Source organism: Lithobates pipiens, unplaced genomic scaffold (assembly GCF_037356315.1).
Source record: "Lithobates pipiens isolate NorthernLeopardFrog02 unplaced genomic scaffold, aLitPip1_a1.2 Scaffold_22, whole genome shotgun sequence".
Lineage (NCBI taxonomy): Eukaryota > Metazoa > Chordata > Amphibia > Anura > Ranidae > Lithobates > Lithobates pipiens.
The window spans coordinates 64,955,450-64,972,668 of record NW_027507784.1 but is presented as its reverse complement, the minus strand read 5'-3'; the positions used below and the strand labels follow the sequence as shown (position 1 = coordinate 64,972,668).

The 17,219-nt window shown below is 40.5% G+C and overlaps 1 protein-coding gene across 30 annotated transcripts in view; it reads right to left on the bottom strand.

Annotated features, from left to right (window-relative positions):
- The window catches only part of NEB (nebulin), a 300,983-nt gene that overhangs the window by 180,984 nt on the left and 102,780 nt on the right, over positions 1-17,219 (bottom strand). For all 30 annotated transcript variants that reach the window (XM_077447687.1, XM_077447688.1, XM_077447689.1 and 27 more), the window contains 10 exons: positions 16,164-16,475; positions 15,842-16,048; positions 15,013-15,117; positions 9,654-9,761; positions 6,584-6,895; positions 6,137-6,340; positions 5,289-5,393; positions 4,979-5,086; positions 4,335-4,646; positions 586-789 (listed from right to left, as the gene is read on the bottom strand). In XM_077447687.1, the coding sequence (XP_077303813.1) occupies positions 586-789; positions 4,335-4,646; positions 4,979-5,086; positions 5,289-5,393; positions 6,137-6,340; positions 6,584-6,895; positions 9,654-9,761; positions 15,013-15,117; positions 15,842-16,048; positions 16,164-16,475 (1,977 nt within the window). The remainder of the gene's footprint in view (positions 1-585; positions 790-4,334; positions 4,647-4,978; positions 5,087-5,288; positions 5,394-6,136; positions 6,341-6,583; positions 6,896-9,653; positions 9,762-15,012; positions 15,118-15,841; positions 16,049-16,163; positions 16,476-17,219) is intronic.

Sequence of the window (17,219 nt, the reverse complement as noted above, 5' to 3'; positions counted from 1 at the left end):
TCGCGCTGGAAACACAATATCGGCAGCACCTACTGTAATAAGATATGTAGGACTGGTGGTATTGAGTGGAGATACTTCACGATTCATACATCAATCAGAGCTCAGGCTGTAGACTTTGAGACATGCTGGACATTACGTAGCTACCTGCTCCCAATTAAGACCTGCAATAACAGCAACTGGAAAAAATAAATCTTGCAGCCAGGAATTCCTTTGCAGCCCTAAAATGTCATGGGACGGAATTATGAGAACTGCAAGGGATGCCGAAGTTGGAAGATGTAAAAACATGTGTCTCATAAAGTGTGTTTGTAAGGAACAACCTTTCATTATTGCCACCAATGAATAAATCATGATGGCAACATTTCATTGTACGCTTTCTTTAGCCCACAGAAGTTTTTCCCTGCCATTAAAGGGCTAATTGGTTGTTTTTACCCCCAGGGCAAAGGTTTCCAGGCCTCACCTAATATAATAATATAATGTCCCCTTGGGCAGGGTCTGATAAATGCACAATATTATGTTATTATTTGAAATCAATGAATTCACATGGGAAAAAATTAACCTGGTAAGTGGTAACTTGTATTAACTTACCTTGTTCATAATTTCCGCATTGGCTTTTGCCAGGCTCAAGTCCATGGAGTCAACAACACTGGTGAATTTGATAGTGTCAGGGGGCTGTCTGTACTTTTTATCGCTCAGAATATCACCGGCCCTCTTTGTCTTCTCGACATCCAGAGAACCGATAGGAACCCAGCCGATGCCTTTCATCCACCCAAGATCTGCTTTGTACTGGTTCTGGAAGTAGGAAATGTAGTATAAAATTAATAAGATGTAAGTGCAGAGCATCTTATTTATAAAATGCTTTTTAATAATATTAAACAACCGCAACAACAAAAATTATCTATTTTTTAAGCAAAAAAGTGACTTAAAATTACCAGTGTCTGTGCTGAAAATGTAATTAACAAGAAACTGTGAACAGCAGTGATCCCGAGGATCGCCCCTGAACCCAGCTTATAAAACGGTTTATGAAACTGAGATGATTGGGGGAGAACATGTGCTCTGATGATCCCGGGGGGAACTGAGGGGGGAGGAGGAAGATTATTGACTTCCTTCTACCTCAATCAGACCCCACAAGACAGTAAACATGTCCCCTGTCATATTTATGTGTATATATATATATATATATATATACTTAATCAAGGTGAGTAGAAAATTCTGGACAGCCGCACTCCAAATGAAATTTCTTGTGCCTTTATTAGAACATCAGGATCACACTGTACATGTCACAGCAAAGTAATACAGAACCAAACACAGCGGACACGTTTCAGACTAAACATAGTGCTTACTCATAGCTGAGCTATGAGTAACTGCCAGTTTAACGCCATGCCGTTTTGTGTGCGCAATTTCCAATTTAACGCCATATTGTTTTGTGTGCGTTACTGCCAGTTTAACGCCATATTGTTTTGTGTGCATTATTGCCAGTTTAATGCCATATCATTTTGCGTGTGTTACTGCCAGTTTAACGCCATATATTTCTGTGCGCGTTACTGCCAGTTTAACGCCATATAGTTTTGCATGTGTTACTGACAGTTTAACGCCATATAGTTTTGCATGCGTTACTGCCAGTTTAACGCCATATAGTTTTGCGTGTGTTACTGCCAGTTTAACGCCCTTTACTTCTGTGTGCATTACTGCCAGTTTAATGCCATATATTTTTTTACGTGCCTTACTACAAGTTTAACGCGATATAGTTCTGTGCGTCCCTGTATGTTTAGCGCATTATATTGCAGTATATTATAGTGTATCTGTGGAGCGTGTTTGTGTAGGGTGAGTACTCAAATTAAAGCGCAACAGACACCTCTTTACATTGATTAAAATGCATCTACGTACAGCTTTCAACTTCTTCTTTACATTTGCTTATAAGCACCGCCCCCTCCCAATAATGTCTGGGAGGACAACAAGGAGAGGCCAGCAACAAATGTGCCCACAGACAAAGAAGGACGTGGTGGTCAGTCTTCAGGCAGGGCATCATTTCCTCTGTTTAGTGATTTTGCCCGTGCTATCCAGCTACAGCATGCAGAGGAGGTGGTGGACTGGCTTACTAAACCTTCCTTATCCCCCTCATCCTCTGTCATGCAAGCAGAGACAAGTGTGCAGTCCCCTGCAGTTGCCAGAGTGAATAAACCTGCCTCCTTGTCCACATCTATTCCTGTCATAACCCCAACATCAGCCATTGAGGAGTCAGCTGAGTTATTTGACCACAGCATCAGCCACTTGCCCCTTGATGATGCCCAGTCATTACTGGATTCAAATGTTGGTTCTGTGGTTGAAGATGACAGGAACATGAGCCTAGGGAGAGGGAGGAAAACTGGTAGACAAATTGGCATTTATATTCCCCAAGCCGCTACGTATTGCCAAGTGGTCTCCAGTGGTAATGAAGAAGATGGAGGAGATGGAGATGATGATGAGGTCACTGATGCGACTTGGGTGCCCAATAAAACAGAGGAGGAAACTGAAGGCGAGACAGCACCACCCCAAGGAGGCTGACATCCAGAAAGAGTAGAGAGCAGCCACCCTATTCCATCACATTCTGCAGCTGTTATCTACTGGCCCACTCCCCAAAGCTCAGCTGTCTGGGCCTTTTTCAGCACATCTGCAGCAGATCGAATTGTTGCTATCTGCAAACTGTGTCTGAGGCACATCAAACGTTGCAGAAACACCAACCATTTGGCTACCACATGCTTAACAAGGCATTTAATGTCCAGCCACTCAGCCCACTGGCAAGAGCAGCCACACACACGTGGCACAAATCTGTCCCTCCTCCTTACCCACTTCAGTCTTTCCCTGCATTACCGAACCATTACCTTTCAGCAACCTACACTGACAGGGATTATGGTATAGCACAGGGTGTCCCAGGTCCTAGCAGCACATCTGCCAGCAGCACACCACCAGCTGTAGACTGTAGCAGCCAAATTTCTCTGCCCCATCTGCTGCAGTGCAAAATAAAATACAGTCCTGTCACCCACATGCCCAGTGTCTGAATGCAAGCTTGGCAAAGCTCTTGGCTCTCCAACTTGTGCCTTTCAGCCTGGTGGATTCTGCCCCCTTCTGTACCACAATGGTAGGTTCCCAGTTGCTACTACTTTTCACGTAAGGCCGTTCTAACTCTCTACCATCACATGGAAGGGAATGTTCTGGCATCATTGGGCAAGGCAGTCAGCCATAAAATCCACCTTACTGCTGACACGTGATCCAGCAAGCATGCGCAGGGACAATATATTATGGGTAGCACACTGGGTAACGCTGCTTGAAACTCGAAAGGATGCAGGACAGGGCTCGGTGCTGCAGCTTGTTGTGCCCCCATGTCTCCATACAGCTGGTGGTGATGATGCCAGACCTATGAGCTCTACCCCCTTGTCCTCCACCTCTGCCACTTCCATGCCCTCCTCTACAGAATTGTCCTTTGAACATCTAGTACCCATTCAAAGGGCTATTCCCAGAGTCAGGCTAAAAGGTGCCATGCAGTGCTTCAGCTGGTGTGTTTAGGGGACAGGAACCACACCGGAGCCTTAGACAGGGAAAGTTGACACACATGTGGCATGCCTGGCACATGTCCTAAATTTGGTGGTGCAGTGTTTCCTAAGTCCTAAGTAGGTACCCAGGGTTGCAGGACAGAAGGGTCTGTAGCCAATTCGGGCGATCATACACAGCCAGTGCTCAGTTGGTTGAAATTCAGTGGGAATTCCTCCTGCCCGTAAACCGCCTGATTTGTGACATGCCCACCAGGGGGAACTCAACTTTGGGAAACTGCAGCAGCTATACATGCAGCAGAGGGCCATCAACGAGTACCTGTGCCAGTGCAGCATGAAGACAGGCTCAGGCCACCTCAGCTTTTTTTTCCCCACGCCAATGGCTGATCATTAAAGATGCATGCACTGTATTGTCATCATTTGAGGAGGTCACAAGGGTGGTGAGCAGTGACAGTGCATTCATCAGTGACACAATCCCTGTTGTGTTCCTGCTGGGGCAGACTCTGTGTGGCATTATGGAAGGGGCACTGGAGGCAGAGCAGCAAGAGGAAGAGGAGGAACTCCCTTTCCTCTCAAGGCCCACTTTATCCAGATACCATCATTCATATGTGACAGAACACACAGGAGGAGAGAGGGGAGGAGGATGAAGAGGAGGATTCTGGCAGTTTCATAGGCTTTAAAGAAGAGGAAGATATGCGTCAATCTGTAAGCAATGGCTTTCCAATACCAGGACCCTTGGGAGTAGTACGTGGCTGGGAGGAGGCAGTACATTTTTTTTTTATAAGTGAATCAATTCAGTTATGTACATACATCACTCTGAAGGTCGTAGGCTTTCCTGGCCTGAATTACATCATTCTGGTCTGGCAAACATGTCCACTGGTGAAGATAGTGGCGGTAGTCAATGTCGCTCACAAGTTTCTGGCAGTTCTTGGCCAACAAAACAGACAACATTTCCACAGGGCTTTGATATTGGGTCTTCTGTTTCTCAAACTCCTTCTTGTACTCCCGGTCACTCTGGATCTTGGCAATATGCATTGACCATACCAATTTAGGATCGTCCTTTATACTGCGGTATCCAACATGGTGTCCCTGCTGCTTCCTGTAAGCTGCTTTGTATTTGTACTGTAGAAATAAATGACATTATTTTAAGTAACATTGTAGAAAAACTATTTTTACATGAGGGGGTATATCTGGCCACCATGCTAGAGAGGTATAAGTAGACATTATGCTTTTCTTTCCAAATAAACATTTAAAGTATACCTTTTAAAACATTTTATATTTATTAAATATGACAAAAAAGTGTCAAAATTAAAACAAAAGCTTGCCTTAAAACTAGAAAAACTACCAAGCTATCAATACATGATCAATTGACTTCTCTTTTTTTTCTTTTGTTACCTTCCCTTTTTGTAGCATATGATTCATAAAAAGTGGCAAGTGTATTTTAGGATACTTACATCGCTGGCGATATCGCGAGATGCCTTGGCAGCCTTTATAGAGATGGCGTCAGGGCGGAGGTCATAGCCTTTTTTCTTGGACTCCTCCAGTGCTAGTTTGTACAATTTCTGTGTAGAGTCATAAGTCAATTAGTGATATTGTAAAATTGGGCATTGAGATGACAGAATATTCTACATTTTGGCAAGCTGTTAAGTACCATACACTGATACTGTTGTACATCTGTATGTAACCATTTGTGAAGAATGGATAGATCATGGACACAACAGATATGCTAACACTTGTCAGGTGCAACGTGACAACTTTACATACCTCACTGAAGTTAATCTTGTTCTGTTTTGCCAGGACGACTTCCGGTGTATCAGGCATAATGTGGAGTTGAATCTTATCCTTATTCCATGCATCAGTATAGAGGCGCTGGAAAATAATATTAAGACAATTTCAAAAATAGGAGCTAGTGGATGTTGTAGCCCTCCAGGCTCCCCCATACCTAAAATATCACTATAACTGTAGAGAATATAGTAGCAGTTGTGGGAATACCCCCAATGCTCACAGGAACAACTGAAGCAGCAAAGTAAAAAAATCTATATTAGGGACATCCTACAAATGAAACGCTCAACGGATGTAAAAATTAAGTGGATAATTTAACCCTCTAGACCAGGGGTTTCCAAACTTTCTAAACAAAAGACCAGTTTACTGTCCTTCAAACGTTAGGGGGGCTGGACTGTGGCCAGCAGGAGTAGAAAATGTCCTGGTGTCAGTGGAAGAAACAGTGTCCCCTCTTTGGATTCAGTGGGAGAAATAATGCCCCATCATTTGTGTCAGTGAGAAGAATAGTGCCGCATCTTTGGTATTTAGGGGAGGTATAGTGACCCATAATTGGTTTCAGTGGGAGGAATTGTGCCCCATCATTGGTGTCAGGGGAGGAATAGCGCTCCCATCATTGGTGTCAGTGGGAGGAATAGTGTCCCATCATTGGTGTCATTGGGAGGAACAGTGCGCCGTTCGGTGTCAGGAACTACGCCCAAAGGGCCTAATAAAATTAAGCGAAGGCGTGCATCCAGCCCCCATGGCCGCAGTTTGGATGCCGCTGCTCTAGACTATCTATATCTAAAATATCACTTTTAGAAGAACAAAAATGTTTAATAATTACCACCTACCTTATTCATAATATCTGCATTAGATTTAGCCAGCACCATTTCCAGGGAGTCAGTGACACTGGTGAATCTGAATTTGTCTGGGTGTTGGCGATACTTCTTCTCGCTCAGGATTTTTCCTGCCCTCTTGTTCTTCTCATCATCCAAGGAACCAGAGGGTGTCCAGCCAATTCCTTTAAGCCATTGCAAGTCTGACTTGTACATGTTCTTGAAGAGACACACAAAATACAATTTTACTGCATTCATTTGTTACATAAATGATAAATTGCATTATTAAAACACCTAGAAGTCTAAGTACAACCACTATAGCAGGAAAAGGGTCTAAGACCATGGAGCACTGAGAATAGAGGTTTTTAGTACAATATCTATATGGCTATATATACATTTTATTGACTTCTGTTGGGATTTAAAATAACTATTATTTGAAATAATAATAAATGGTGTTCTTACATCACTCTGTATATCGTAGGTCTTTCTTGCCTGTACGACATCATTCTGGTCAGGGAGACAGGTCCACTTATGAAGGTAATGTTTATAGTCAATGTCACTGACTAATGTCTGACATTTCTTGGCCAACAATATTCCCAGCATATCGACTGGGGTATTGAACTTGGTCCTCCATTTTTCATACTCCTTCTTGTATTCTCTGTCACTCTGGATCTTGGCTACGTGCATGGCCCATACAGATTTGGGATCATCTTGTAGACTGCGGAAACCCACATGGTGACCTTTCTGCTTGCGGTAACCTTCTTTGTACTTGAACTGAAATAAGTTGTAAAAAGTTATAGAAGAGTTAATATCACAGTCACATTTATATAGGTAACTTTCGGAAATGTATCTGTATTGTATGAAAAAAAGAAATAAAGCAATTTGATTCATCATTTATATAAGCTGGAATGTGATCAACAGGATGCATTTTAATAGCAGTATTTCTGTCCATTCAAAGTGTAATCTCAGACATTTTTTATTGTTAACATTTTTTGGAACCTCTGTGAGGTTTTTATTGCTGTCTGTCACAAGGTCACCCTTTTTGGGATTCATACTCACTCATCATAAGAAGTGAGGGAAAAACTCCAACAGCAACATAAAGTAAAGATAAAGAAAAATTTACATACAGTAGAATGGGGAATAGTGAGAATCTCTGTCACATTGGTATTGCTGTTTGTCAGATTTCTGCTCACATCTTGTACATTCACCAGTACAGGAAGTGTTTAACAGAAACAGTGCATAAAATATTTATAACAGCAAAAAAAAAAACTGAATTGCAAACCTGACAAACGTTGTAACCCACTCCCAAAAACATTTTTATTCTAGAATTCCACTTGATTAAAATAGAGAACGTGGGGTTGATTTAGTAAAGGAAAATAGGCTGTTCACTTTGCAAAGAAATGTTAATTTTGCAAGGGAAATTTCACTTAGCGTAGTGAATGAGGTGCAGCTCTGCTGACTTCCTTCATTTAAACAAGTTACATAGTAGGTGAGGTTGAAAAAAGACACAAATCCATCAAGTCCAACCTATGTGTGTGATTATATGTCAGTATTACATTGTATATCCCTGTATGCTGTGGTCGCTCAGGTGCTTAATTAATAGTTTTTTTAAACTATCGATGCTCCCCGCTGAGAACACCGCATGTGGAAGGGAATTCCACATCTTTTCTTACAGTAAAGAACTCTCTACGTAGTTTAAGGTTAAACCTCTTTTCTTCTAATTTTAATGAGTAGGCATGTGTCTTGTAAAACTCCTTTTTGCAGAAATTTTTTATCCCTATTGTGGAGTCACCATTAAGGTATTTATAAATTGAAATCATATCCCCTCGCAAGCGTCTCTTCTCCAGAGAGAGTAAGTTTAGTGCTTGCAACCTTTCCTTAGCTTAGTTGCCCTTCTTTGTACTCGCTCCATTTCCAGTACATCCTTCCTGAGGACTGGTGCCCAGAACTGGACAGCATATTCTAGGTGCGGTCGGACCAGAGTCTTTTAGAGCGGGAGAATTATTGTTTTATCTCTGGAATTAATCCCCTTTTTAATGCATGCCAATATTCTGTTTGCTTTGTTAGCAGCAGCTGGGCATTGAAGGACTCCCATCCTTTTCCATCCTAGATTCCCCCAGAGGTTCTCCCCCCCCCCCCATGTATAGATTGCATTCATATTTTTACAACCCAAATGCATTATTTTACATTTATACATTAAACCTCATTTGCCATGTAGTTGCCCACCCCATGAATTTGTTCAGATCTTTTTGCAAGGTTTCCACATCCTGCAGAGAAGTTATTGCCCTGCTTAGCTTAGTATCATCTGCAAATACAGAGACTGAACTATTTACCCCATCCTCCAGGTCGTTTATGAACAAAATAAATAGAATTGGTCACAGCACAGAACCCTGGGGGGGCCCACTACCCACCTCTGACCATTTTGAATACTCCCCATTTATCACCACCCCCTGAACTGTCCCTTGTAACCAGTTTTCAATCCATGTACTCACCCTATGTTCCATGTCAACCGACCTTATTTTGTACAGTAAATGTTTATGGGGAACTGTGTCAAGTGCAAGCAAAATTACAGATTTTTTTCCTTGTGAATGCTTGGGTATTTTTTGCAAAGTGAATTTTCACCAACTTCACTAAGTGAAGGGAAAATCCCCTTGCAAAGTGAATAGCTTCTTTGCCTTTAGTAAATCAACCAATACAAGTGTAATATATTAGTAAAGAATAAATATACACCACAGAGCTATACCAAACAAAATAACATTGTTGTTGTTTAATAACAAAACAAATCATTTTGAAATAAACATCCTATAGATTGTAAGCCCTCACAAGCAGCGCCCTCTGAACCCTATTGTATTGAAAGTATTGTAACTATACTGCCTCTCTCTTTATTTTGTATAATAAAAATAAGCAGATAATACATATACCTAAAATAGGTCTTTGGTTATACTAACCCTCATCAAAAAGAACCTGGGGAATATGAGTTGTTTTAATTCACAATTGAATGCATGATATAATAAATAAAATATCCTAAAATATTTTTTTTCATTATATGCTTGCTATTTTTGTTTAGTAAATGGTGGAAATAGCGTAAAATGTGCATGAAACATGTTAAATTACTTATCAATACATTCTTAAATAATAAAACAAGATATCATTTAATATTACTGTTTAAATTACAGATTATTTTTGGATTTTGTATTGTATTTTATTTTTTTATGTGGGACTACATATAGATCTGGACTTTTGAAAAGTATTTTAAGCCTGTGTGAAAATTACAGACTGCGTGGATCAATTCCAGCTACAGATAGTATTTGACCTGACTGACAGCTGAAAGGTGGTAAGCAGTCTGACAACATAATCATTCTCCTCCTTATAAACAGGTCACCTTTGTGTCATCATGCATGTCACAAATTATATAATATATATATATATATATATATATATATATATATATATATATATATATATATATATATATATATATATATATATATATATATATATATATATATATATATATAAAATAAAATCTTACATCGCTGGCAATGTCTCTTGAAGCTCTGGCAGCCTTGATAGGAATAGCATCAGCTCGCAGGTCATAGCCTTTCTTCTTGTTCTCTTCGTAGCCGGATTTGTAGAGTTTCTGTTAGATATATTTCATAGGTAAATCATTTACATATAAAGCCATTGTTGGTATAACAAATAGAGCACTATATAATGTGTACAGGCAGTCCCCTACTTACAAACATCCGACTTACAAACGATTCCTACTTACAAACGGAGGGAGACAACAGGAAGTGAGAGGAAATCTACCCCTAGGAAGGGAAATTCACTCCTGTAAGGGTTAATATGGGGAAAAAGGTGTCTCCACTGATGCTTTATCACCAGTCCATGTTTCCCTAACAGCTCAACATTTTCAAAATCCAATTACCATTGGGTCAGAAAGTGAGGTGAAATCTTCTGAACAGGGGTACAGACAGCTAAACAAACATTACAGGGGTGATAACCCTTCCCTATGCTATCCAAAAAGCTTAAAAATTATTTTTTTGGGCTGGAGCTACACTTAAAAAATTTACCTGTTCTGACTTGCAAACAGATTCAACTTAAGAACAAACCTACAGTCCCTATCTTGTTTGTAACCTGGGGACTGCCTGTATTTAGATCTTTAAAAATAATATCTTACTATATACCGTAGTTCAGACAACTTACAAACAAAAGACCTGGAGATTTATATATATATTCTCATTTCTCATGTTGTGATGTAAGGTATAAAGTGTAGCACTTTACTATCTCCTAAACAGTATTTTTATTTATTTTATTGCAACTATTCACTTACAGTAAATTGTGACAAGTTTCGAATTTACTCATGCAGATTCAGAAGTGCAGTATTAATAGTTTATCATCCTACATGGGTGTGATGTATACATGTGGGTATTCTTCTCTTATGCAGCAGCCTTTTATATTATTCTGGGCTACAGAACTAGAATTAATCATAACAGTCTATACCATTGTCCTCATGGTGTTTGTGTGCCTTTTAAGCACACTATCAAAATAGATACTGCCCCATGCAGCCACTAGTGCGTGACTGCATACCTTTTTTTTTCACAATACATTGTAAGCTCATTGGGCAAGGTCTTATGGGAATGGTTTTCTGTGATATATAAAGTAGCAAGCCCCCTGTTAGTAATATCACATGGGGGTGGGGCCGTCTGGTGACGTCACGGGGTGGCAACAACCCTTAAACTCCATGGCGGTATGATTATATCCGATTTTTTATGCTAAAAGCGGTACAATTGTTTTGCACGGAAATTTGGCATTTTATATTGTAGGCCTGTGATTCTTAGGAATAACTCACTTAAATATGTCCAAACAAGAGTCTAGTAGACACCCCAGGTATGATTAAGTTTAAAACACAAAATCATAAATTATAATTTAATAAATTTTCTTTCCACTGTCATCACGCTTTGAGCAACAAACCCCACACATCCTTGTGGGTGCTGACTTTTTCTCAGTTGGTGGGATGTAGTCCATGAAGTGACGACCAGTCAGGCGTTCCGGGTTGACAACGCCATCAGCACGACGTCCAGCTCTATTCACAGCTATTGGTGTTTGGTGGTTCAGAAAGATCAGTTCAGCAACTTTCCATATAAAGTCAGAATGAGTCACAGGCTTGTCACTTTTTTTTAGCAGAATGTAGGCATTCCACAAGCATTGTTCAAGAAGATCTTCTTGTAATACGTTTTTTGTTGTTTTCTCATTGCTGGATAGAATGTCATTGCTTGGTTGGCTCTAACAACACCCCCATGGTGTTGTTGTAGTCTATCACTACTTGTGGCTTCATGATGTCTTTCCCACCTTTTGTGCGTACCATGACAGTGGAAATAATATGGATTGTACTCATTAGGCACACATCTTTTTTGTCACGCCATCGCAGTGCCATCATTTTGCCTTTCTGCCAGGCAACCATTACTCTAGTCTTGGGCTTCTTATTGCCAAAGACTGGCGGCATGTCACGCCGGTTAGCCCTAACGGTTCCATAGGCATCTGTTTTGTTCTGCAGAAGGAACTCATAACATTCAGGAGATGTGTAAAAGTTGTCTGTAGTTACACAATAGCCCTGATTTAGCAATGGCTCAATCAGTGAAAAAATGGAAGATGTTGCGATTCCATAATGACTGTATTTTGGGTTGAATTTGGTTCCTTTCCCAGTGTATAGGACAGAATTCCAAATGTAACCAGTTGTCGATTCACATAGCATGAAGGATTTTACGCTAAATCGTGCTCTCTTTGATGCTATATATTGTATCCAGCTGAGCCTTCCCTTGTAGGCCATTAGACTTTTATCTATGCTGATGTCTCTATCTGGCACATAGCTCCATTGGAAATTCTTTAGAATCATTTGATATACTTTCCAATTTTTTTTTTCTTGAGTTTTGGTGCTGGATGAGTAGTTTCATCAAATTCTTCATTGTTTTCAAAGTGGAAATACTTCATTGTCAGAGAAAATTTGTACTCTCACATGATCGTGCCAAAGAATGGAGTGGCAAGTAATTTACTGGTTGTCCAATACCACTTCTACAGGGGTTTCCCCACCACTCCCTGAAGAATTATTAGATCCAGAAATTTCCAAATGTCCTCTTTGGTCACTGGTTCCAACTCTCTACTTCTTGAAAACTTCCAATGTGTAGCAGCTTGTTGCTCCTGGTACTGGTTTGTCTCCGTAACAATTTTTTCAATAACCTCATCGATCAAAAATAGTTGTAGGTATGCCCAGGGGTTGTCATCTTCAACATCCACTTTCATACCAGGTGCTCCAGTAAATGGGAATCTTGGGGGCACTGCGTGATCTGTACCACAGTCACTAGAGCACCAAGTACACACATCACTGAGCTCAGTCACAGGATCTTCACTGAAATAATTTTCTGCATCTGATGACGAATTTCCCCACAAATCGCTATCACTCAATTCTGCAGGTGATTCTGTATCGCTATCACTGTTTTCCAGCAGGTCATAAACTGATTTTGATGTAGAGGCATGCTTTTTGGATATCATGGTCGCTCTCAAGTTTCCAGGCAGAAAGAACAGTAAAACTTCAGGCAAGGGCACTGGACAAAGCATTGGGGGCAAACTGAGATCAAATGATTTGATACAGTAAAGTAATCCAATAAGATTACAATGTATTGTGTGTGTTGTGATTTATACATTTTGAATCTGCTGCCAGTTCCATCCCCCTGCATTGCAACACTCGCAGGGAAGGGAAGCCAGAACACACAGAACATCGGGCAGAAGATCTGGCCTCCGGGACACAGTCCCGGAGTACATTGTGGGATCATGGGGACAAGGTAAGTCACCTCTTCCAGGATCCAGCGATGCAGTCCCGAGTGTGGCTCGGGGTTACCTCTAATGGTATTGAAATTTCACCCTAAGCCACACAGGAATACCACCAAGGAGGTTAAGCAATTTAGCAGTGGCAGGCAGTGTCGGGAGCCAAGCTTTTTTTTCCCCGGTCTGCGGTGGCGGCAGGCTTCATGATTGATGATGGATCTACACTCAAGGATATTCCTCTTTATTTTTGTTTTTTCAATAAAGGACTTGACAAAAACTGCCTCCTGTCTTTTTGTTTATTTGTGAACAAGTAGGGGTACTATGTACCCCACACTCATTTACATGGGGGGCGGGATCTGGGGAGGTTTCCAGATTCCAATAAGCCCCCCACACACAGACCCTCACAACCACCAGCGAGGTTTGTAGGGAAGAGGCCCCATGAGGACAAAGTGATTTGGGGGGGCACCCTCCATGTTGATTGCCTGTGGCCTGGTATGGTTCAGGAGGGGAGGGCGCTCGCTCACCCCCCCTTTCCTGACCTGCTGGGCTACATGCTCGGATGAGAATCTTGTATCGATTTTGGAGAGGATCCCATGCCATTTTTAAAAACAAAAATTGGTCTGGTATGGGTTGGTGGGGACCCCACATCATTTATTTTTCTTATTTTTTTAATTGCCAGTAATTCATTTTTTACATTCAGCTGTCAGCAGTGAACCCCACTGACAGCTGATGACTCATCTGTTGTTAAGGATGCAGCAGCCGCACTCTCCTTTACAGCCAGTACACATTCCTTACATGCCGTATGCGTCAACCACTACTTAATTACTGCAAGCATTTAATTATTTATTTCCTTCTGTGAATGGAGTTTAACCACTTCCCGACCAGCGCACGACGATGTACGTCGACAGAATGGCACGGGCAGGCATATTGGCGTACAAGTACGTCCAATCTTCAATGCTGCCCTGCCATCGGGAGCGCGCCGCCGCGTTGGTCGGGACCCCCATGAGTCCGGTCGCGGGACCCGCGGACTCAATTGCCGCGGGCATACCTGCGATCGTCTCACGGGACGGCTGAATGGAGAAAATGCCATGTAAACAGCATTTCTCCATTCTGCCTAGCAACTAGTGACGCTGATCTCTGCTCCATGTGATTGGAGCAGAGATCAGTGTTCACTAAATGAAAGCCCAACCCCCCCACAGTTAGTAACACACCCCTAGGAACACTTAACCCCTACACTGCCACCCACTGGTTAACCCTTTCACTGCCAGTGTCATTTACACAGGAATCACTGCATTTGTATAGCAGTGATTACTGTATAAATGACAATGGTCCCAAAAATGTGTCAAAAATGTGTCAAAAATGTCCGATGGGTCCCCCACAATGTCACAGTCACAATAAAAATCGCTGATCGCCGCCATTACTAGTAAAACAAACAAAAAAAAATTATTAATAAAAATGCTATAAAACTATCCCTATTTTGTAAACACTATAACTTTTGCGCAAACCAATCAATAATCGCTTATTGCGATTTTTTTAACCAAAAATATGTAGAACAATACGTATCGGCCTAAACTGAGGGAAAAAACATTTTTTTATATATTTTTGGGGGATATTTATTATAACAAAAAGTAAAAAATAATGGGTTTTTTTTCAAAATTGTCGCTCTATTTTTGTTTATAGCGCAAAAAATAAAAACCGCAGGGTTGATCAAATACCACCAAAAGAAAGCTCTATTTGTGGGAAAAAAAGGACGTCAATTTTGTTTGGGAGCCACGTCGCACGACCGCGCAATTGTCAGTTAAAGCGACGCAGTGCCGAATCGCAAAAAGTGGTCTGGTCTTTGACCAGCAAAATGGTCCGGTCTGAAAGTGGTTAATGAATGTTTATGTGGTATTTACCAAGGTTTTCATGGTTTTACCACAAAACGGTATAGTGAATTGACAGTTTCAGGATCACATGTGGTATCTAGGGAAAATGTGTCTGAACACCTACCTACCGCATGCGATCTTGTTTTGTGAATGAAGCTCTTTATATTGTTTTCATGTACACAGTACTGCCTCTATACTTACTTCACTGATATTGACCAGGTTTGCCTTTGCCAGGAGGATTTCAGGAGTGTCTGGCATGACATGGATCTGTCTCTTATCCTTTTCCCAGGCTTCTTTGTATAGTTTCTGCAAGAAAAAAAATTACATTCATGTAAATAATTCCTCAGAAACTTAGAAAGCAGTCTACCAGAGGTTTCCAGCCATACCTGGGTGCTTTTTTTTGTCATATATGAACAATGCTAACATATGTGTGCAGCACATTGTATATTTACAAAATCAGTGCAAAAGAAAATTAGTGCTGACTGCTAGGATATTAATCACAAATTTCCACAGACACAAAAAAATCTTGTGTAAAGCTTTCCCAGAAGTGTGTAGGCATTGCAAAGTTATGTTTTGCTCAGTATTTAAGTAGTCAACTCTATAATAATGTGCTTGGTTTTGGAATAGGATGTGAAATAAGCTCATATAGGTTAGGTTCCACAAACATTTGACCATTTAGTGTATGCATCAGTGGAAGTACAATTGACTGCTACACAAAATGGGATTTGCAAAAGCTCTAACCTAGTTAGCTGAAAAACAAGTATTTAACGTGCTGTAATAAACTTTGAGTGATTTTTACATCTAAATTATAAGAAACAGATATTTTTTTTGTATAATCCTTTAGTATATTACATCTCCAGGTGTATTTGATGTTATCTGGCTATTTTAAATGTTGGTAATATTTAAATAAACTTTTTCTAAATCTATAAAAGATCATGATAAAATGTAAAAATAAATATTTCCAAAATACATGCATGAAATGTGTAAATAACAGATTTAAATGAATATGTTCCACTTACAAACCGTTTACCTGATTTATGATCTGAGCATTATTCTTGGCCAAAACTAACTCCATAGAGTCAGGTATGCTTGTAAAGTGGAAGGTGTCTGGATGCTGGCGGTATTTCTTCTCACTGACGATATCCATGGCTTTCTTGTTCTTCTCAGCTTCCTGAGATCCAAAAGGAATCCATCCTACACCCTTCATGAATTCATTGTAGTCTGCCTTGTAGGCATTCTGAAATAAGGAGCAGAAACTGAGTAGAATCTATGTCCCCAGTTTTAAGTAAGCTGTATAGTAATGAAGAATGCATAGCAATGGAAGATATGATGTCCTCACACTCAACACTTACATCACTTTGTATCTCACCGACTTTTCTTGCTTGGACAAAAGCTGTCTGGTCAGGCAGACAAGTCCAGTTGTGCAGGAGTCGTTTGTAGTCAACATCGCTGACCTGGGTCTGGCATTTTTTGGCCAATAGGAAGCTAAGCATGTCCACGGGCACGTTAAACTTTGTCTTCGACTTCTCAAAGCCTTTCTTGTACTCCCGGTCACTCTGGATCTTGGCCACGTGCATGGACCATACTAACTTTGGATCATCTTTAATATTGCGGTATCCAACATGGTGTCCCTGCTGCTTCCTGTAGGCTGTTTTGTATTTATACTAAAATAAGAAAAAGAAAGCATTCATAAACGTCATTGCTATTATATAATATCTTAGCTTTCATTTTTTTGTAAGATAGTTCAAGTCTCCATTAAGTAAATCGATGTTTCTCAAATATCTTTGAACTCAACGGAAACACTGGTAGAATTAATTTTCAAATGAGTTCTCCACCCAAAGCAGAGATTTAAAGTAACAAGCAGCTTCATTTAACTCAAGGGGTCTCTGGCAGTGAGATATCTGAGTCCAAGTTCTCATTCTCAAATTTACCAACCTGTCTTGTCCAGTTAACAGACAAGGCTGTAAACGTGAAAAGCTGACTCCTGCTTTCATTATGACCTTGATAAAGAATCAAATTCAATAGCTTCTTTGAAGAAAACTCTCTGGTGAAGTGATCTCACTGAACTCCTTGAGTGATATAAGATGCCAGTGGGTAACTGAACCCATACTGCTTCAAAACTGAAAACGTGTGTGACAGACTGGCCTTCTGACACTTTGGGTGTTTCTTACACTTGTTTCTTAGTCATTCAGATCTTTTGAAGACATATTTTCTAAAACTGCCCATACATATGAGACATTTGATAGATGCTGATTTTCATTTAGATTATTCAATGAACTCACATTGATAGCAGCAATGACAACTAGTCAAGTTCAGTTTGTAGACATTGTGTATATGCTATATTCTGCTCACCACCACCACCCGACCATTCTCTCCATTCCATAAACTTGTATGCTTGGGTCAACCAA